The 23,858-nt window shown below is 36.4% G+C and overlaps 1 protein-coding gene across 9 annotated transcripts in view; it reads right to left on the bottom strand.

Annotated features, from left to right (window-relative positions):
- The window catches only part of PTPRD (protein tyrosine phosphatase receptor type D), a 685,849-nt gene that overhangs the window by 177,924 nt on the left and 484,067 nt on the right, over positions 1–23,858 (bottom strand). For all 9 annotated transcript variants that reach the window (XM_077148194.1, XM_077148192.1, XM_077148196.1 and 6 more), the window contains exons 5-7: positions 9,011–9,199; positions 5,361–5,471; positions 1,637–1,906 (exon numbers count right to left, since the gene is read on the bottom strand). In XM_077148194.1, coding sequence (XP_077004309.1) covers positions 1,637–1,906; positions 5,361–5,471; positions 9,011–9,199 — 570 coding nt within the window. The remainder of the gene's footprint in view (positions 1–1,636; positions 1,907–5,360; positions 5,472–9,010; positions 9,200–23,858) is intronic.

Raw genomic sequence — 23,858 nt, 5'->3', positions numbered from 1 at the left:
ATCTTGATCTCTGCTTTATGCCCAGAACTTAGAACATGGCCTGATGTTCAAAAGGTTTCAGTAATTCTTGTTTAAGTGACCGAGGGAATGCATGCATCAGAACCCATTTGCCTCACATCTTTCAAGCTGTTCCTTTGGTTTTTATTAGCACATTATAATTATTATCATTAACATTATTTTGCCTTCAAGATTCACCTTTAGGTTTAATTTATTTTTGAGATGGAGTGGGCGAAAAGACAGGAAAACAAAGATAAGAAGTTGAAAAAGGTATTAGTTTAATGTGATTCCTGCTTTTGAACCCCTTAAGATCTGCAGTAAACATTCAAATATCTAAAGCTGAAATGGTTGGTTTTGAAAAAGGTGATACAATATTTACATGTTACTCTAAAAGCTAGAAAACAGTCATATTTGACCAAGAGAATTTACTGAAAATAATAGTCAAGAAAAGTCATTTGTTCAAATATCCTGGTCAGGAATTTTTCAAGGAAGTTAATGATTCAGATTTCTTTTAGATGTCTCCCTGAATTTCTTTAATGCAAGAAGAAATATTGATAATTAAAGGTGGGTTTACTCCTATTTAGTTGGCATCCGTTTCACTACCATGTTTAGTATATAGTACAATTTTACATTTGTAGTGTATGGATAAATGTAAGTCTGCGAGCAGTTTAGATACACAATACAACATTATTAACTTCGAGGGCTATTACTGTTGACAAGGGTGAACCTTTGTTCTCATGTCACATTACTGGTTTTATATGCCATATATTTAATGCATATGCTTGGTTGGAGATATGTCAACTATAACATCGGTTTTTTTTTGCAAAATTTATAGATTGGCATGTGGCATTTTCTAAAATCACGCTTCCTAGAAAAGGAAGATAATTTGTATTCAGACATTTATACTAACCCTCATCCTCAGTATGACCCAATTTGCATAAGTCTTCTAGAATTTAGTGAACACTGTGCAAAAAACAACCAGTACTCATTCTCCTCCCCCCACACTCATTTTCTTTCCCTTGATTCAAAAATGTTATCTAGAATATACTACTTTGGTTATATTTAGCGCATTTATTTAAAAATAACTAACATTTCTTGAGCACTTGATTTTCACAAGGAAAGAAAAAAGGCAAAGTTAATATAGACTATCATGCTACTTGCATTGTTATTTTTAACGGTAGAATCCATTAAAAATTATTAGATCATATTGATTTCAATTCTTTCTTTTCTTTTTCCTTTGCCTTCAGGGACTTTATATGTTTAGTAACATATATTTGGGCGTTTCTATCATGTGACTGTCATCAAAGTTCTGGACTAACATTAAGCCTGCGTGCATCAATCTTGCCATAATGGTTCACCACAGCCACATTCCTCATTTTGCCTGGTTAGTGTGTGTGGCCAGCCTGTTGTTACATGTTTTGACTATTATCCCTATTTGGGGTGCCAATAACTTTAAGGGAGACTTTAAGTACCTGGATATGTGTATCTTAATGGATTACCACATGCATAATTAGACTATGCACTTCTGAAACACTGAAAAATTAACTGAATCATTTTAGAATTCTCAGGATAAACTTTCTGAAGGTAACAGTTAGGTCTAGATTTCCTAGACCTTCAAAGCATAAGCCATTGAGCATACCTTTGACAGTGATCTGTGCTATTGCTTCAATGACACCCAGTGTTGACATAGCAACACAGGTGTAATTTGCTGACTGTCTTACATCATTCAGTTCTAGGACATTTCTTCCTATTGGCATATCATCTTCAGGTGTCAGATCTTCTGCCCCCAACATCCACTTTACATAAGGCATTGGTGACCCCACAGCCACACAGGTGATATTAACGCTTCCACCTGGCATGATTTCATGATTAGTGGGTGGGATAGAGAACCTTGGTGGGACACGGCGAACTGGAACAAAACACAAGGGAAGATAATAAGATAAAATGGCAAGAGAACGGTTGCTTGGTAACACATGACATGCACTGTACAGACAAAATTAAAGAATTTAAACATACTGTGGATTGTCCAAAAACTAAACATAAAGAAAAACTGTGGATAATACAGACCATACAAGTATGGTGTGTGTATACACAGAAAATTTTATTTTGTATAGTCATTGATATTTCAGACATGTTCATACAAAAGTTGATTCAGACCTGCAAGAGACCCACAAAAACTATCTACAAACTAACAATACACAAACGTCATGCATAAGATAAATACACAAACATATACATGCATGCATATGACAATAATACTATGCATGCATGTATATGCAGTAATGAGGACTGGAAGGCCACCAGCAAGTTTGAGTTGAGTATCAAACCCAACCTCAATGCTGTTTACTTCCAGCTGATGTGAACATATGTGTGGAACCACACTGTCACATCCCAGCCCTGGAAAACACCACCTAGAGTACACTGAAAGTACAATCTGATATGCTTTCAGACTCAGAGTAGACACAGCCTCAAGACCTCACACTATCACTGGAACAAACACAGAAATATCTACATATATATATATATATATACACACACACACACATATATCTCTATATATACATATAGATACACACATGTACATACACATATAATTGGTGTACAGGCACAAGAGAAGAAACAAGTCAACACCAAAAGAGATACTGGATTGGATCATGCAAGGCATGCACAAGATGTAATCTCAACACCCATGCTTAGGACAATGGCAGGAATCCAAAAGACAAAATGACAGCAGAAGAAATACCCGGGGAGTAGAAATAAACACAAAGGGAAGAGTTCAAGAACAGTGATTTAGATAGGGATTTCAGGGATGAAAAGGTTGCAAGTAGGAAGATTTTGAATTAAGCTCAAGTTGCTAAACATAAAACATAAACTCAGGAAGGGAGTTGGGTATTTCTCACTTAGGGTCCATTCAAGTTTTATCAAAGGTAAGACAACATAACTGACAACAAAATCTAGTAAGAGGCTTTTTATGCCTACATTCGAATTAGGGACACTGGACCTAAAATCCACAGTAGAACATGACATTAAGAGAATAGATAGTAAAGCAACACACCACAGATAAAATTATCAAGCAATTATGGATCAGTGTTCCTGCTTCAGATAATCTGCATATATGTGTGTTTAAGTACACTTGCATCGGACATGGTACTAGGCGAGGGTGAGAGACAAACAGGTCTCATTTTGGGTTTTTAATTGGCAAAATGTTACATCATGAACAGTTTAGAACAAGAGGGCAACCATTAGAAGCACATTTTGAATACACATATTAAAATTATTTATAAAACTATCAATAAACTGATAAACAAACCATTATCCCAATAAGAAAATACGTAAATAATCTTGTCTGAAAACATTTTGGCTGCACTTAAGGTTGAGATAAACCTCCGTCGGTTTGAGTGGGTTCACTGCAATGGCCTCATGAGTGAGTGACAGGCATAGGAGAAGTCCAGAGAAAGCTAAGCATGCCTCCTGCAGCCAATTCACAGAGGTTACACAAAGCAAGCAGGAGTCAGTGTAGACTCGGAGGTATCAAGGAACATGTCAAGGAGAAATAGAGGAGAGTTTAGTCTTCATGCTTGGGAATAGGGGAACAACTGGAAGATGTCAGTCTATGGGCAGCAGGCATGTATCCTTGTAAGACAGAAATTAAAGGTGGGGTGGAAGATGGGAAGAGTGGAGTAGGAAGGAAAGCAGGAACACTGACCAAGTTCACCAGACCTTAGAGAGTTAAGTGTTACCAGTTACCATGCACCCAGGTACATTCTCTCCCATCATGCACCACAGTTAGATATCACCAGCAAGCACTGGAAACCATGGCCAGGGCATTCTCTGCTAAAACATACCATTAACCAAAAGAAGACCACAATGCAGCTACATTCATTTCATTTGTATTCTTTGTTATTGGTTTAATTAATAATTTTGTAAGGTGGGTAAAAAGTAAAAAACACACCAACCTTCTCGCAGCTCTGAGGGATGTAGGGGGTTTGATGCAGAACACAATGAAATGAGAAAAGGAGAAAAACAAGGGAAACACAGAGAGAGTAAAAAGGCCATATCAAGGCTTTCAACTGCTACTTGAACATCTTTATTTGCTATGGTTAATCCTTCCTACTTCAGCTGGAAAAGTTAGCAATACCTCACAGTATTAGAAACAATAGCTAGCATCATTTTGAAATTTTCCATTGAAGAAGGTACACATGCCTCATGCAGCAAAGGAGGTCACCATTATGAATAAAAGGATCAAGGGGCTTTCAAAGAATTTAGAGAAGAAACGGTTCTCTTTACATTCTCCCACCCCAGGCCACAGAGGAAGAGAAGAAAAAAAAAGATCCCCAGGGAAACAGAATTATCTCTAACAAAAAATTTCAAAATCAAGCTAGATATTTTCCTAAGGAAACCCACCCTACTGCAACAAGCTTAAAGTCCTCTCAGCCTTTTATCTGTCCCCACCCCTACCCCCCTTCTCAGGTGATTCACAGGTATGTAGACCAGGAATAAGAGCATTCCCATTGGATGAGAAACTGCAAGAGCCAGCTTTGAGAATGTCTTCCTTCTAGTTGAAATGAAAGGTGCAGCTATTCATAAGCTTAAATTTTAGCCATTTCTATTACTTTATGAAAAAATATGAATGTATCCTCACAATTCACTCTTATCCCAAGGACAACTAGTATTTTTCAAATAATATATCAGTGTTCCATGGCAATCAAAAGGCTAAACTTATTAGTAAGTTTTTTAATAATTTAAACAAATTGGTGTGTGTGTGTGTGAGAGAGAGAAAGTATGCATATATATAGACATACATATACATGTAAGGGTTTATTAATAAGAAGTATGGAAGGAAGGAAGAAAATAGAATTGTGCTATTTGCAGCATAGCATTTTTTTTGTAAGTTAGCAGCTTTATCCTTAAAGCTCGGCAGCAGCAGTCATGGAGATATAAGCACCTTTACGCTTGGAGTTGCACAGAGAACTGATTAGTAGCACACCGAGCAATTATCTGGGGTTTTGATAAGGAAACAGAAGAGAAAAAAAAAAACAACAGAAAAGAGAAGAGGAAGAAGAAAACTCCAAACAAATGCAAAGCACAGTTCAATTCATGTAGTACAAAGTAGGAATCAAGATGTAAAAATGCAGATATACTTACATACTTCAAGCTTCAGGATAGAGTATACTCAAGTTATTATTTTTTCCCAATAATAACAGACATTAAAAACTTCAACTCTCTATTTATTAAAATGCTCATGCTACTGGAACTATTGCCAAACTGGTTTGTTAACTACTGACATGACACACATCCCGTGGGAAACTCAACTCTCCCTGCGCCTGAATGAAGGAACAGTGTCAGGGTTATGCCATTCCTACCTCTGACATATAAATTGGCAGGGGCAGAATAGCGAGTGCCCGCGCTGTTGGTGGCAACACACTCATATTTTCCTTGGTCAGATTCTTCACTCTGCTCGATCTGAAGGGCTCCTGTATGGATATAAAATATATTGCCAAAGAGACGGTCAGAGAGGGATTTCTCAGTTCACAAAGCTAAACCTCTTAACAATATGAAAAGCCCTGCAAAGCGAAGGTCCACTCAACGTCGATTCAATCTCTTGCTAAGGTGCACAGACAGAAAATGATGCGATGAGAAAAACATATAGAGATTATTTTTTTTAACATCATCAATGCTAGCATAAGGAAACAATATCTCTTTTCCCAAGCAAGACTTCTAGTCATAATTAACACTCTTATTTCCTAGACTAATAAAATGAAGATGGGTGAGACTGCTTCAAGGAAGTATGGCTTTTAAATAAAACAAAAGATTAATTTTTGGTTTTGTTTTGTTTCATTTTGGTATCAAAACTGGCGCAAAAGATGGACACGCTCAAAAAAAACCAGGCCGGGTTTTCAAGAAAGTCTTCTGCCGAAGAAAGCCAAAAATACGCAGCGAGTACAAAAAAGGCTGCACAAAGCAAAAAATTAAAATTAGTCATCATAAATTATCAAAATATTACTTAAAGAAACAAAACTCCCTTAAGACATGCAGACTTTTAAGAAAAGAAAGACAGTTTGCCACGACTTACAATCATTGAGTACATTTGCTGAAAAACAAAGAGCAGTTGAATTAGAAGGTTTTAAAAAAGTTAAAAAGCACGGTCTATGCCACCGAGGAAGAGCCGACCAACCACTGCTTGAGGACCTCGAGACAGGTCCCCTAAGACACCCATCCAAATCCACCAGTGGGATTAGCAGTGTGGTGTCACAAAACCCCAAGAAAAATACAAAACAAGAATTACAAAAGAAACGAACACTGCGTCAAAGCACGAAAAACCAGCGATACCGCAACTACCAAGAATACTGAGCACCATTTGGTTCCATAGCCTGAAGGACAGAAGATCCAAAAATCCAGAGGCGAGTAATCCAAGAAAAAAAGAAGTCGGGGGGAAAAAAGCATTGCTGTCAGGCTGCAGGCGAGTGGGATCAGGTGGAAAGGGGAGTCATTCTTTGACTTTTAAGACATGAAGAGAAAAAAGCATTGAAGAACAAAAGCAAAAACCTTTTGAAAGATAAAGACAAAAAGCAGACGCTCCAGGCTGTCTTCTGCATGTCTGCCACTGTTCTCCAGACCAAGAACAGCTAAGGAAGAAAAAATGATCTTTTTTTTTCTCCAGTTGGACAAAAAAAAAGGAAAAAGAAGAAAAAAAAAAAAAAGAGAAAAAAGAAAAAGGAAGAAGAAGAAAAGGAAAAAAAAGAGGGACAGATGGCACGCTGTGACTGGTCTGTGGTCCAAAGACCTGGATATGCTTTCTTTGAAGCATATCACAACTTAAATAATCATTTTCATAAAGAAAGAAATGAACAAAACAAAGAGAAAAAGAAAAAGAAAAGGAAAGCTCACAATATGGGAGTCACTGGTTATAACCAAACAGTTACAAAAGAAAAGAAAAGAAAGTTGATGGGACATCATTGGAATGATTCTGAAAACAGGACAAAGATGAGAGGGATGAAAGGACAGAAAGCATGAGAGGTCGTTCTGTGAACGTTCGTTCAGCATCTTACCTCTTATTGGTGTACCACCTGGGTGGATAATATGAATGCAAATAAGATTAGAAAGAAGAAGCGTTAGTACGAGAAGGAGGAGGCTAGGGCTGGGGAGAAGAATTCAATTAGATTTACAGAATTAAATAAGGTCTTAAAAGAAACGTGAATTACTATACTGGTAAAACAGGAATCTATTAGATAATTAGATCATAAAAGCAAGTTGCATTATACCACAGAGGGCAACGACCTTAACAGGCAGCAGTGCCTTTCCCAGAGAAGCAACTGAGTTCTCAGGTCTGGGGTCATACAGGGTTAGAATGATGGCTTATATGCCTCATATCCTTAGGGGGAAAAAAAAAAAGAACTATACAGTACTTTTTAAAGGCATAATTTAGGAAAACACTGGCTAAACTATTTAAGTATATATATAGATATGCATATATATACTGTTACAGGAAACACTAAAGGCTAACTAGAAACAAACACTGCTGATCGGATTATCATATGCTACATTGGTGTGATAGGACTTGTGTACTATCTCATTTTCTACACAGTGTTTTTAGGATAACAGGTTGTGTGGAGGTGTGCATGTGCGCGCCCCTAGGGAGATCTGATGTCTACACTGACAGTTAGTAAAATGCATGCCATGCATTTTATTAATAATAATAATAATAATAATAGTCTGAATACGGAAATTAGTGGGGGTGAAGTGCGCTTCAGAACTAAGCACTTACCAATAGATTCTGGAGATTTAAATACGGAGAGAAGAAAGACAGCATAAAAATATTATTATATTCCTTATAATTTGGTACAAATTTTTCAGAGTTAAAGCTTTATATACTAAATCATCTATGTTACATGTGAATAATTAATTCTTTATTTACAATAACAGAATGCTAGTCTATACAATTTCTGCTGACAACAAGCAAGAGGCAGTTAACAAGACGCTTTAACATCACAGGACAGGTCAAAAGCTGAGAATTCTGGGAAGACAGGCAGTTAAACAACTTAGAATTCTATATCAATATTATTACCAATGTCAAAGTAAACAGTTTATCAGCATAGGTCCCCATGAATTACCTAGGGACAGGCTCTAAAATTTAAGAAATTTAGAATTATCTCTATTTTTAATCTAAAGCGAGCAGAGGAATAAACTTGGGGTGGGGATGGGAGAGGAAGGAAAGGGCAAAGGGTAAAGAGAGAGAAAAAGAAGGAAAGGCTGGAGTCTACACCAAAAGCAGACTTCTGTAGATCCAGTAACTGGAGGGCTCAAAAATATTTTAGTGTGGGCGCACACTACTGTGGATAACGTGTAGAAAATGCAGACTTACAATAAAAATAATCATATTAACAAAAAATCCCCTCCTTTCATTGGTATTTTAGATAGGACTTGAAAAAAATACATCTGGTTACTCATGGGAAAACGTTTCTGTGGTTTTTGTATTAGTGAAGAGAAAGCAGATGTGCTCAAACTTACTATTTTGGTACTTTGATGAGTTCAAATGTAGAAAAGGCAGCAGAAAACACACTTTAATAAAACTGAATCATTTTAGTGCTTAATATGAACATTTTGGCTTTAAATGGATACAACCATTGGAACTTCTTGCAAGTTCTGAATGAAGTCCAATGTTGAAATAAATTTGTTTCAAAAGAAAACAGAGAAAGAAGAAAGAAAGAGGAGAAAATGGATCCATCAAATACTGCGAAAAGCAGTAAATTAAAAATTATCAAAAGTACAGTCACAGCAGTGAGCAATGTGGATTAAACAGAAGCTGCAAAACACACAGAGGAGAAAGACAGACTCTGAAACGGGCTATGACATCACAGACATGGACAACACATTAAATAACAGAGAAAGAGAAGAGGGAGAAAAATCAATACCTAAAAATTAAGAAAATCAAAAATCAAAAAGTAAAAATAAAGAGAGAGAAAGATAAAAAAAATTTCTCTAGGAGTTAGTGGAAACAGTTACAAGACCCTACCTGATCGTAACTGCTTAATGCGGCCATTGTTGTTGCTTGTGTCGACGGGTAAGAAATCTTTAAACCAAGTGATTTCTGGATCCGGATTACCACTGGCTGCACAAAGCATGGTGGCAGTGCGTGTACGCTCAACCACCTTCAGCTGTGGGCCCATGTCAATGGTTGGGAAGCCCCTGGGGATTTGATCCTCTGCAAGACAAAAGATGAAACCAACATGTTATTACGTCATATGCCCAAGATTCAAGGGATATGGTGCAGAAATCTCTCCCCACATCCTAGTTGACGTTCGTTGAGGGCTAATGTAAACCAGGCAGCGTTCCACTCTTGGATTAGGATACAGTCACAAATTCTTGAGCAGAAGAGTGCACAGTTTATATAGGAGGCCAGAAGACCAAAACAGAGCTCAGACAGTGATAAAGGGCTGTCCCAAGTTTATGGTCCCACAGAGGGAAGAATAATTATAGAGCTTCTGTCTGAGGCGCTGGCAAGTACCAAGAGGAAACTCAGAGCTGAAATGGGCTTTTAGGAATGGTACAAGTTTCCCAAGTCACAAAGAGGAAGAAGAAACTTTAGAAAGATGGAAACATCAAGAGAACAGGCACAGACACAGCAGAGTTTTCACTGAGGGAAAGCATGGGAACCAGCAGGGTGAGTGTGGAGAGGACACTGGCAGCAAGGAGGTTCCACACCCATGCACTCGAATCTGTATTTGAAACTCATGTATTTTTCTTTGACATAAATTGTTTAATAAAACTATATATATCTTTTCTCACAAGCATAAGATTCTACCTAAATGAATTCCTTTGCAGTGACTTTGAATTAATCAGAAAATTGAGAGTTTTTCTTACAAAAAGGAGAGAAGCACAAAAGCAACTCCCCATCAGTGCCCAAAAGCCTACATTCCTTAAGCTCAGTGAATAATTTCCTCTATCCCAAAAGTCTTTTGTACCATTTTTCAGTAATTAAAAAGTTGAAAACCCTAAATTTTGAGTCTCCACTTCTCCCATCTTTACATTAAAATTGTTCCAGATCTCATACCTTGAGAAATTAGTCTGTTTAAATTCCCTAAACAAAACCCACATTGAAAGCCTGTATTGGCAGCTCTTCCAGTTAGGATTACGAAAGTGTATTCTGTCCAAGAGATGAAGAGACTTTCGTTAAATAGGTGATAATGATTCAAATCAGAATGTGGCCATTTGTTGGAAGAGTATCATGAAACATTTTGACTCCCACTGGCTCTCGTCTTAAATTAATCAATCCTCCCTCATAATCACTTACGACTTTCCACAAGTAACCACTTCTAGGATGACTTCAAAGCACAGGCATCAGTGAGCAAAACACTAGTAATCACCAAATTAGTAATCAACAGATGTAGCACCTAGAGTCTTATAAGTTCTGTTAGGATCCCATGCTCCATTCATTGGCCCCATGGAGCCCACTGAGGGCTAAGAGAATTATTGTTTCTAGAAAATAGGCTTAATTTTCATGCTCCAGTATATTATTACCCAGTCCTCTGTGTTTCCACTCATTTTCCTTTGTATCCTACAGGACTAGTCTAACCTGGCTAGCAAGGTCCTACTAAATTAGTCCCCATTTTCTCAGCCAATCCCACAGGAATCACCAGATTCCAGGAAACTTTTCCTCTGCCAGCATGGAAATTATATTTCATATCTTTTAAGTACTCTGTGCCTCTAGAAGGTCACCCAGCCCAAATCACCTTCTTTATAAAGCTTTTCCAAATGCCCTCAAACTCTAAATCTTTTCCTCTTCAGTGCTACCATAGCATAACTAAACTACTGTCTTGTACTTACTGTTTATCAGTGGCTTCTCCCATTATACCATGGGTTCCTTCATTATTCATGTGTATCCAAATCCCTTGCCATTAAGGTAGTCTAAATTGTCTAGGATTGAGAATCTACACTGATTTCCAAGCCTCAGTATGAATATATACCAGTGATGATGGAAAACATTTCTGTACTGCACTGCATTTCTGGTAGAAAGGTAATCAGAGGAATAATTAAGGACTAGAGAGAGAGATTTTGAACTTGAAGAGTAAAAAAATATGTCAAAATACTGACAAAGAATAAAGTACCCAAGAAAGGAAGAGCTAGTAAACAACAGGCCTGGGTTATTATAAAAGAAAATTGAGGTGCTAATAGGGAAATGTGTAGAACCTGTCTCTTTCACTGGCGGAATGGATAGATACAAATTAATAGTAACAATTTGGAAAAAGACTGAAAGGTGTAGGAAGTTGGGTTGACACTTGGAGTCAGTAGAGAATATTTTCTTGCCAGACTAGCTGGCTAGGGCTAGGGCTAGGGCTTATAAAAATCACAAAAATAGTTAACATTAATAAGCTACATTTTATTTAAGTTCAAAGACATCAGCATGGCTGGATTGTGCTTCCCCATTTCTCCTCATTACTACCAAGATCACAAGTTGTGCCATTACACATGTCCACCTCGCCAGCAAAACTCTCCATGCCTGGCACCAAGTGTGCACTCTGGAAACACTATTTGAATAAATGCTAGGAAATATTTTATTTTCATAGGCTACCAGGTGCAATTATTCCAAACTAAAGTCATCCGAGAACTGAACTGTCAAGTATATGAGTCAACGGTTTCTTTGGAATCTGTTGATGGGAATGGCCTTATAAACTAGAATTAATAGGCAGGGCTCTTTTGAGGACGCAGTGCATTCTGTTTATATGCATGCATACACATCCCCAACCAAGCAGAGGGCTACAGTGCACAAGTGTCAGAAATCGTGGCTAAAAATGGAATTTCAAGAAATTTTTCAAAGCTTATGGGGAAAATGAAAAATTACAAGTGAGATGAGGAATATCTTGCAAATTAGGATATGTTCATTTTAATAATCTATTCCATTCGAATTTTGTAAGACTGTTCTTTAAGGCTGTAAAGGTTTTGTTAATGTATCTACATCTACAGAGCAGTTCTAATGTTGTTTGGGGGGAAAAAGGAAAATAAAAAAAGAGTGGAAAGAGCAATAGCTGCTGAACCACATGCATTATATTATTAAACATCTCACTTGGCAGCTATTGACACAAAATGCTTCAAAGGATAAAAATAATTTACTTCAAGTGCTCCAAAGCCAACTACATTGCTTTTGTTACCCAGAAATGAGTTTCTGAAAAAAGCTCTTAGATTTTGTTGTTGTTTATTTTCCATTTAGATTTTTAAAACCACCCCTGAGCAACCAACTGAATTAATAAAAAACCATCACCTTGGGATTCCTGAATTCTTTCTGAATTTCCCAGTGCTTTTTTGTTTGTTTGTTTTAGATCTCCCCAGGGGTGTTTAACTATTAGTTACATTAGCATGTATAAATATTGCTCCACTAGTCGTTACTTTTCTTCTACTAGGTTCACCACTCTGAAAAACCAAGCCAAAACTTAATGCTGAAGAACCAAGCCAAATCTTACGCCTTTGACACTGGCAAGTGTCAAAGGCGTAAGATTGTTGAGCCACTTACTAAAGGCTCTTATCAAAGAAATCTAGATTTAATATCCATTTATAAAAAATGAAGTCCTCACCTTGGGGATAGCTGACAAAATTGACATGTGCCCTACTGAAAGTAGTGTAACAGATTTGCATGACCTTTCTTTGCCTCCTTGGCTCATAAAGAACACTTCAGAGCCTCTTTTTCTTATACACAAGTGCACAACAAAGATAATCTTTCTTGCATACTAATCGGACAGAGAATGTAAAGAGCATTCCTTTCTTATTTTTAATAAGGGTAATTAAATTCCATCCATCCCCCTTTTGCACAGATCCTCTTTGAATGCACTTTCCTCATTAAATTTTCATGAGAAACACCACAATGTTACAGATTCAAATAGCCAGAACTGTTACACTTTGACAGTTGTGGCTTGTGTCCAATTTGACAGTCAGGTATTTGGCAATAAAACCCAGTATTCAACATAAAACGAATTGTAGAAATAATGAAATTTCTAATTGGAATGCTTATCTCAGTAGGTGTAGTTTAGAGGATGTCAATTACTTTTTTTCCCCATCCTCTACATTTATTAGTGATTTATATAAAACTGTATTGGTCAATTGACAACATCAATTTTGACAGCTTATCATATGTGTGGTACTAGAAATTTGAGAAGCAAATCTTGTAACCACATAAACTTTTACAGGAAGAAGCAGCTATCAAAAATTAACAAATTGTCAATATGTTAGTAGCTTTAAACTTTTACATGAGGTGAAAAGAAAAACATTTTGTCCTACTCATTAATGTGCTCATTAAGCTTTAAAGTGTCTTACTTATCACTGTTCCATATTAATATTCAATCATGCAGAATTAGCTACTAATTCATCAACAATTTAAATCAGACTTGACCTTCACACAGCCATTTGGTCTGTCATTTTGAGAGCCCATTAAAGGGCAGATTGGTACATACTTCTGCTTAGTGAATCATAGAAGTCATACATATTTTGTTTGGAATGGAAGCTATAATAGACCTGGAAATATAGCACATTCTTTGAGTCTGTTGGTGTCTTAATGGTATATGCTGATATGAAATTTTCAGTTTCATTAAGAAAAGAGGGAAAAAGGAATGTCAGCATTTTCTAGAGTTAACTTTCCATCGCTGCTCAACTATTGTTAACAACCCCTGACCTACACAGGACTTGAAAGGAAACTATAGGAAAAATAGTCTGATACTGTTTTGGAAGCCTTCATGCCTTAGATATCTGTGAATGATTCAGCAATAAAGTTAGCATAATTTGCTCAATTAAGCTGCTTTCATTGTTCATCCATAAACAGTATTAACGATGCTTTCACTTTCACTCCAATTCCTCAAACACTAAATCTCTCATATTTGGTAGGAAGTTATAGAACTCTAAATTGCCTGCTACAGACTTAGCCCCCTTCCTAGGAGGCACCAAGCAGTTGTTGCCTAATGTGGCAGGGTCCATGCTAAGGGAATTCCAGACTGATCCTGCCATTCTAATCCCAACTAACAGAAGTTTTCGATGAAGGACTGTTTGCCAGGGTGTCAGATTTTCAATTTTATAATAATTATGTTTGTGAAGAAAACTCACGTTAACTATTTCAGTGGTATGATTCTTCAAAAGCATATTAAAAGATTTGGCAATTATAACTGAACATGTAGACAGAGTTTGCAATGCAGAGACTTTGATGAAAATGCTGGTATGATAAAGCAGAATCAAAATATGGGGGGGAGAAAAAAGCAGCTGTATTCTTGGAGAATTCATCCTCTAACACCTCATTTCTGAGTACCAAACAGTTTACAACGGCTCCTTTTTAAAATCCCCCCACTGTTGTTACCAATAAACCCCTTTATTAAAGTCAATGTTTAAGCTGGAACTCTTACATGCTCCTTGAGGGCAGGTACTATATAATATTTTCTTTGTAAACTTCACAGTGTTCAATAAACACTTTTTAGATTTTTTTCCAGGAAGACTTAGCAACTATTTCAGCTCTCACTCACATGACAGTTTCTGAATTCACAGTGGGATTATTCAATGCCAAACAATTAAACAGTTCATCATTCTATATTTTGTGACTACACATTTGGCCTCCTTAATTTGACTATGAGACTATCAAGAGCAAAATTATTTTATAATCCCTTCCTACATTTTACAGTGTCTTAAGTAGTATTGGATTATAGAGTCCCCAAAATAGTTGAGTGCTTTCTTCACTTTTACAATCATTGGTTTTATTCAATTAGCAAACAATTTTTATCAGCAGTGTACTGTACAATTTGTACTTGCATCCTTCCTGTAATGAATGTGTGAGATGTACACAATTCATTTCTTGCTTCCTTAACTGAAGAGGCGTCCTTCCTGTGTATACTGGTTCCCGCAATCAAAACTGCACCCATGACGACAAAAGCTCACAGTGAACACAATGAAACACAAGCATATAAACAAATACTCTACTAGTATCTCCTCTCCTAGAATAATGGAATTCTTGGTGTTCAAACTAATGACAGACCCGAAGTGAATCAGTCAGTCGTAGGGCTGAAACAAACAGTATTGGTCTTCTTTCACCGACTGGAGCAAAAATTTCTCGGTAGCTGAATATATTAAGGTTTTGGGAGTCATGATGTAATCTTACAACAAGAGCAAGGGTACAGGGGTTGAATTAGGAGAGTTTTCAGTCACATAAAAAAGCAAGGAAAAAGCCTTAGACCCTTTAAACATGTTGAACTCCGCCTTCAGATATCTACAGAAAAATTACCAAGCTACGCATCATAAAGTCAGTGTTTTAAAATATATATACTGAAAGGGAAAAATTCTCTTGGAAAACTTGGATAGTCAATAGATGGCACCATTCATTCTACACATATTTATTGAGGGCCCATTTGTGCTAGGACTAGGCCAAGTATAGGGTGCATGAAGTAATGTAGAGAATCTCTACATTGTTGTAATATACTTGTACCTACAGAATAATTTGATTCTTTGGGTGTGATAATAGTACCCAGCTCACAGGCCTAATGATTGAGTGAGATAATGCACTGAATGTGCCTAACATTACCTGATGCTTGTGCCTGGGACCTAGTAAAATATTAGCATAGAAGTACTCACTATATCCCAAAGCTCCCACAATAGATCTAAATAGAACATAACCACACGACTTGATATAACAAGAGATGCAGCAATAAACTATAAATGGTTAAGTATTTTATGTAAATCATAAAAAAAAACAGAATTACCTAAACATGTAAGTGAATATAGAAGACAGTATCTGTGCCCAAGTAACCTCTTTAAAGCTCATATAACAACCCACATTTCTCCCTTTAAACAAAATTTTAAACACTGATTGATCAAAGGCACAAATAAAAATAATCCATATTAACATATGATTTGTTCCCCAAATCAAATAAAAAATATAGCTCTAAATATTTGGGGCAGCAAAGTTTTTCTGTGAATGACTGAAAACATGAAACCAATGGTTTTCTCTAGATCATGGGGGGCACTTGTCTGTCAGTTATTCAGAGGAGGGACATTAAATATCTCTCTTCTTGGGTGAACAGGTGAAGTTAAGGAGCCTATATGGCTTTCTTAAATAATAGGATTCTTTAAAAGGTAAAGTAAAGTAGTCAGAGAGACTTTTCCCTCCCCAAAAGTCTCGACACTCAAAAACAACTGCTGAGCAAAAGGATATAAATCAAGAAATACCTCTTTGTACAAAATCCCCACAAGGCTAATTATATAAGATCTGCCCCTCCAAGTAATTATGAGCAAGATACAATGAATTCTTAGTCTGAGATTCTCTTTGCAAGTTATTATGTAAAACTGGTATGCCAGTCTTAATATGGCTCACACTCATAACAGAATGGAATTTAATAAAAAAAGTCAGGCTAATGCAACACTTGACACACTACAGTGTGATAAAGCTCACTATCTCCAAAATACCAACATCTGACCCTTATTAAGACTCTTTGAGGTAGGCAACGATGATACCATTATTCTTCTTTTCTGTAGGTATAAAAACAAAAACTCAGCACATTAAGTTACTTGTTCCAAGTAACACATAGAGTAGAAAGTAAAAGAAAGTCTTTTAGCTCTGGATTTGTTCTATTTTTACCAAATGATGCTTTCTCTATGCCAGTCGCTATTTTTAGAATGAATATTCATCATTAACAGTGTATGGAACTCCTAATCAATCAACCCACAATGGAAAGTACAACTAAAATTTTTAAATACATGGTCATCTTGTACTTTCATTTTTTAAGCACAGAAGGCCTAGAAACTTAAGTTCCATGGGAGACAATGATAACTGCGTGAAAAAGAAAGCCACCGTTGGTTTATATCATTGGCTTCTCATTCATTGGCATTGGTTCTAGATGAGACAGAACTCGGCCACGTCTGCTGGTAATAAAAGCTGGATGAGAAGTGGAAGCATGTGAAAAGCATGATACATATCAAATAATTTTTCCCAGGAGCTCAAGTTCAGCTTTGTGCCTATGGCTTTGACTCTTCCGTAATTTCTGTTTAATTATGTAGGAAGGGATATACATGGTAGGGATTTTTGGTTTGAGAAGACCCTAATAGGCAGTGCAGAACAGAGAACCAGGCAACAGTAGACTTACTGCAAGACCTAATCCACTCATCTCAGCACCATTATCTTGGGACACGTAAAGTCTCTCTTCTGTAATGTGGGGCCAAGAATGACTACCCTAAAGCTTCGTCTAGGTGAGGAGACAGGTCAGTGACTCAGAGACTGAAGGCAGAGGGTTACTGGTTAGTGTATTTGCTACTTTATTGAACAGCAATGAGTTTTCAAGTCCCTATCTTTCAAAACAAACCACAGTATCAGACTACAAACAAGAAACATATTCTTTCCAGAACATAGTCCCTGAAGTGGGGGAAAGAACATTTATTATTCCTTTCTTAAAGAAAACAGTGTAAATAAAGCTTTTATTTTCACCATTTCAGATGACAGCAGGGTATAATTTGTACTGTTTTAACATCATGACCGTATTATTCAAAATCAATTTTCCTGCAAGTGAATTGAAAAAAGAATTGAAAACAGAAAAATTAAAAAAAAAGAAAAGAAATAAACGCTAAAGCAATGTTTTCTGGCAATGTTATGCTTCTGGACCATTATCAAAAGACTATTCATATGAATGAAATGGAGAAAAATCATATAAATAAAGTGACTTCTAATTATAAGTCAAAGGCTACTCTAAGTTAGAAAGAAATTATCTAAAGCAGGAAAAAAAGACTGCCAGTTAATATATGATATTCCAAATGGAATATTTAATAAATATAAAATCTGTCCCTCCAAGTAATTATGAGCAAGATACAATGAATTTTTAGTCTGAGATTCTCTTTGCAAGTTATTATGTAAAACTGGTATGCTGGTCTTAATATGGCTATACATCAATCAGAGAAACTTATTTCAGAATAGATATAGGCATCTTTTAAGGGCAGTTACTGGGTATGAGTGCCTCCAAAGATTTCTCATAAAACTGCACCAGGCAAGAATAGAAAATTGGACATTGATAAGCTGATAGAAGCTTCATTAGCACCTACTAAATATTCAGCATACTAACTAGCTACCCACAGAGCATTCCAGAGCAAAACTCCATTTTATAAAATATTCTTCATATGTTGAGGAGGTTGAAGGCACTGTTGGCACAAAATAAAACAAACTTTTTTAGAGGCAATGTATGCAATTATCCTACAAATTGCAAAGTAATGTCTACATTTCAGAACATAAACTCACTTAAATTAAGTTATCATTTGTATGGATATGGTAGGCACAATTTCACATTGCATTAAATCAGTTAACCTCCACTGTTATTAAAATTTTGCCTTAACAAAGTCTTCTGTCTTAGCAAATAATCACACTCTTTATGATCCAAAATTGGATAAATTCAATGACGACGGAGGTAGATGAGGGATTAGTCTCCTCTCCTCCTACCATTTGACACTACTAAAACTTAGAAATTTAAATAACTATTTAGTTGTCTGGGTTATGCTTTCATTCCCTTCTTGGGGTGGAAATCTTATGTAGATAACAAAATCCAATAACCATTCACTTCCACAAATTGTTTTCAGAGTTTTCTGTTAATTTATTGTTATCAACGAGCAGGTGCCAGGATATCTACTCTTTGCACCCATTCAAACTTATGCATTATTCTGAATATTAAAATAAGTAACAACTTTACATAAATTTGCATTTACATCATACTATGAATTTCAATTTATTTTTGTAAGAAAAAATAAGTAAAGATTCACAATGGAGCTGAAGTTCCAGAGGCAGCAATAGTAAATATGAAAAGACAATTAGGTTTGGCTCCTGCCTCCATTATTTATTGTTAAAGTTAGTTAACTCTAATGAGCCCAAATCAAAGAGGGTCAAGAAAAATACCCTAACTGCTTCATTCTGTTGTGGTGAATGTAAATAAATATAAACAAATTTTCTAAGCCATAAAATTTATGCAAAAAGAGAAGAATGAACTGTATGGTATTGTTATTGGAATTAAAAATATCAGTGTAAACTCAGACATATAAATATATATAGAAAGAAATGAATATAATTGTAAATGAGAGTTCATACACACAAATACCTAGCTGTGTGAACCCAGAAACTCTGGGAGCAGTGACATCCAATAGCAAAGGCACACCTAGTGTCCAGTTCTTGGTCTCCAAAAGGAACCAAGGCTTGTTGGACAAATGGCTGATTCCAGCCTGCACGAGGAAATGACAGTAGAAGATGAACCTGGGATATTTTGTTATATTAGAAAATACTCAAAGAATGACAGAAATGTTAAAAGGGCAAAGAAGTCAGTTTAAAGGGGCTCTCATTGGCCAAATGTGGGACAATCTGCATATTCCTTAGGCCAGGAATATTTCAAAATTTTTCAGTAAAAATCCATCCTCCCCAAAGCTCCACAGTCTCACCCTTAAAGAACATTAAACAAAAATTTTTCTTCTCTCTTGAATTTTAATCATCTAAGGGTGTAAACAAGAGGAGCAAGCACAAAATAAAGTGACTCTGATGTGCCTAATTTTTCTGAAAAGAATATTTCACCATTTTACATCATTCAACCACTGTTTCAGTTTTCATAGTTTTAAAGGCAAACTGTGGTAGGTTTCTCCCTTATTTGAAGGGAGAAAACAGATGACTCTTTTATTTGGGGGTTATCTTGGAAAACAAAAAGATGGAATATTAAAACACCAAACATCATATATAAAATGCTCCACTGTGTAGAAACAGACTACAAAAATATATGAATAAACATAAACCTTTGGGTTTCAAGAATGTTTTACATACCTATGGAGGAAACTTTCCCCTAAATACAAATAATTTTCTAACAATATTGCAAAATTGACACTAAATCAAACCAAAGAATTATTAAATAAAACTAATTTTTTTGCTTTTTTAAATTTTTAAATTTTTAAAAATATATACAGCAACAAACACAAACATTCTAACTTATGATCTAAGAAATGATCATGATGATGAATATGCAACTATGTGATGATACTGTGAATTACTGATTATATATCAATATTTATAATCAGAATGATTATATATAAAACTATTCTGTATTTGTTTGCCACGTATGTGTTTGTTCAAAGTATTCGGAATAAACTAAATACCCAAAGAAATCCATAAATGTGACTTTTTCACCTTTTGTACTTTCTTCCCTCTTTATATAATCTACCAAACAAAATAATATTGTATATAAATGCAAACATAGAATAGAAATTTATTCACTAACTTTTGAAATATCACAAATATGAACATGGTACTCAACAGGAGGTCAAACTTTTGAAAAGTCCCACTTTCTGAAAAACAACAGGATAGAAGAAAATTACCAGCAATGGCCAAAACCACTATCAAAAAGTACACGGTTTTTAATATATTACATGCCATTTAAATATACGCAAGAAAGAAGCAATGCAATAAACCTTTTCCTTACATACTGAAAATGAACCAGAGCTGCTCATTTTCATTTAGTTGTAATAGACTGACATATTGTTATAAATTTAGGAAACATACAATCTCTAATTGTTAACAAAGTGACAGCAACTTGACAAGCAAAAAGTTATCAGCCTTGAATTCACTGGCATAGAAAGCCAACATATCCCACCACTCTCCCTACAGCATACGCACAAGATTTTTATGCTTCTGCAAGATTAATGCCCCTTCAATTGCTTAATGATGATGGCTTTGAAGCTGCTGAGTGAATAATGTGTGTGCATTCACTAAGGGAAGCAAGAATGCGTATTTCAGCACTGATCCCTAAAATAACTAATGCTATTTTAGTGTTTATTGTTACAAAGATAAAACAATACGCGATACAGCTCTGTAAATTATACATGACAGGTTTCATGAGCAAATTATAATCAAATGGGCAAATTTTATAGTTTTTCAGGAAGTATCTCAAAAGAACATAAAATATAATCAAGAATGTTTAGCCACTGAGAAAAAGACATTTCCAATTTAGTTTCTTTCTAATGGAGATCAAAGCCCACCCTAGTGCTTGTGACTCGGGCCTGAAAGCCCAAAGACTTCCATTTACTGAAAACCTGCCGGGCACATGTAGGGATCCTAAAGATCTACAGCCTTAGCAGTAGCAGCTGAGCCACATAATATAATACCGATATTCTCTGTCGAGGATCCTACTGTTTATTCAGACAAACGGTGACACGTTTCGGATCATTTAAATTTTATTTACTCTTATTTAACCCATGGCCGAATTAATAAGGGGAACCTAGATTCCAGGAGCACTACAGAGCTAAATTAGAAGAGCTATTTACTTCTGGATTATTCTTCAAAAGATGACACTACATGGAACATATCTCACTAAAATTATTTATGAATTGTAGTCAACGCTGAGGGAAACTCTATGCCACTCTGATAAAATATATGACACTGAACACTAGAACAGAGTTAACTATCATAGATTTTATCACAGTATTTTAGAAAAAAAGGGCTATGTACATGAACTGCTCTAAAGTAAAAGTTATACTTTTCAGTGGATATTCTGAAGCATTTAACTGTTTTCAGTGACTGAGTCAATATAGCTGTGACTTTTTCATTTACCAAGGAGAATGTATTGTAAGTAACTGGTCAAAGGTAAATGTTCAAATGGAATTTTACAGAGAATTTTTGTGTGAAATTTAATGAATGAAATGGACATTTGCTTATACTTTCTAATAGTTTTTTCAGATTTATGGTAGCTAGATTCAGGTGTCAACTTGGCCAGGTGAAGGCACCTAGTTCTGTTGCTGTCGACATGAGTCAATGGTACGTGAACCTCACCTGTGGCTGATTACATCTGCAGTCGGCTAGGAGGCGTGACTGCTGCAATGAATGATGTTTTGAGTTAATTGGCTGGTGCTTAAATGAGAGAGCTCAACATAGCACAGCCCAAGCAGGTCGGCATACCTCATCTCAGCACTTGCAGCTCAGCCCAGGCCTTTGGAGATGCAGAAAGAAGTCACCCCGGGGAAAGTTGTTGGAACCCAGGGGCCTGGAGAGAAGGCCAGCAGAGACCATCCTGTGCCTTCCCACATAAGAAAGAACCTCAGTGGAAAGTTAGCTGCCTTTCCGCTGAAGAACTAACAAAATAAATCCCCTTTTATTAAAACCCAATCTGTCTCTGGTGTGTTGCATTCCAGCAGCTAGCAAACTAGAACAAGATTTGAATTATTTGATCCATACTTTATGGTATGGATTGGTAGTTCTTTGATCTCTCAATTAATCTTGTTTATGAAGACACTCAATATGCTTCACATAAACTCCAGATGCAATTATGAATGCTCACTTTATCTACCAACTTGTAGAGGAAGGGTGGAATATCAAGCGTATCTATTACTAGCCCCTTGGTTTTCATAAGAAGATGTCCAGGTCTAGCCTTAACCCAGGTCAGTGTCAAAATATGAAACATTTCATTTAACGAACCATATAGGTTTGCTTTGATCTATGTACTTATCAGGGATCACAACCATAAACTGATGGTCAATAATCTTCAAAATGTGGCCACAAAAGCAGTAATTCTGGAGAACTGGCCGAAGTATTACAGTTTCATCCATTCCTCTGCATAATCCAAAAATAATCCTTTGATTAGCCAGAGGATCAGAGAGCTGGGTTCCAGGACTGTTTTACATTGTATGCTGGAGAATTGGCTTTACTAAACTGTGTTTGGTACAATTTATAATTCCCAGGTTATATTGATGACTTCATGAGCAATGACCTATGAATTTTTCTTTCTTTCTTTCTTTTTGCTAGTTGATTTCCCTCCCTCCATTCCTTCTTTCCTCCTACCCTTCTTTATTTCTTCTCTCCTTCCTTCCTTTCTTTAATTGTGAAAAATAACATATATTCAAAAAAGCAATAAACTTCAAAGCACAGCACAACAATTAGTTATAGAACAGATTTCAGAATTTGGTGTGTGTTATAATTCCACAACTTCAGGTTTTTATTTTTAGTGCTTCAAGACACTGGAGACAAAGAAATATCAATATAATGATTCAGCAGTCATATTCATTTATTAAAGTTGGAAAAGGTTATTGATAACATGGGATAAGGGGATGGAATTAGTTGATATTATAGGGAGGCTGGCCCCTCTGGGTTCCAGGACTTATCTAGCCTAGAAACCCGACTGAAGGTAGAGGTTTCTGGAAAGTAATCACATTTCTTTGCCTTTGTAGAATCTCAGATAAAGCCCTAGGTGTTCTTAAGGGTAGGCAAAAATGGTTTTGGCTGGGATTTGGCAAACCATGATAAGTAGCAATGTCTAGCTGAAGCGTGTGTAAGAGTAGCCTCCAGAGTAGCTACTCGACTCTACTTGAAACTCTCTCAGCCACTGATATCTTATTTGTTATAATTCTTTTCCCACTTTTGGTCAGGAAGGCATTGTTGATCCCATGGAGCCAGGGCCAGGCTCATTGATCTCCACGTTGCCAGGGAGATTTCACCCCTGGATGTCATGTCATGTCCCATGTAGGTGGGAGGGCAATGATTTCACTTGCAGTGTTGGGATTAGACAGAGACAGAGAGAGGCCATATCTGAGCAACAAAAGAGGTCTTCTGTAAGTAACTCTAAGGCATAACTACAGGTAGGCTAAGCTTCTCCACTATATAAATAAGCTTTACCTGTTGACTTGGGAGTCCCTGATGTTTGAGACAGTATCAGGTTTAATACTTCCATATTTTTTCCTGTGTCCATCAGGGGACTTTGCCTATACTTTTTAGTCATCTGCTCAACATACTTGGGATGTATTCAGGCATTACATTCGCTATGCAGGATTACAAGTTCTCCTTCCCATTCCGGGCTCCCTGCGTTTGGGTTGTTTGAATGATCTGTCTGTAAAGGTTGAGTTAGATTATG

The sequence above is a fragment of the Tamandua tetradactyla genome, chromosome 2 (genome assembly GCF_023851605.1).
Source record: "Tamandua tetradactyla isolate mTamTet1 chromosome 2, mTamTet1.pri, whole genome shotgun sequence".
Lineage (NCBI taxonomy): Eukaryota > Metazoa > Chordata > Mammalia > Pilosa > Myrmecophagidae > Tamandua > Tamandua tetradactyla.
The sequence above is the reverse complement of the archived record's forward strand: the minus strand, read 5'-3'. Positions and strand labels throughout refer to the sequence as shown.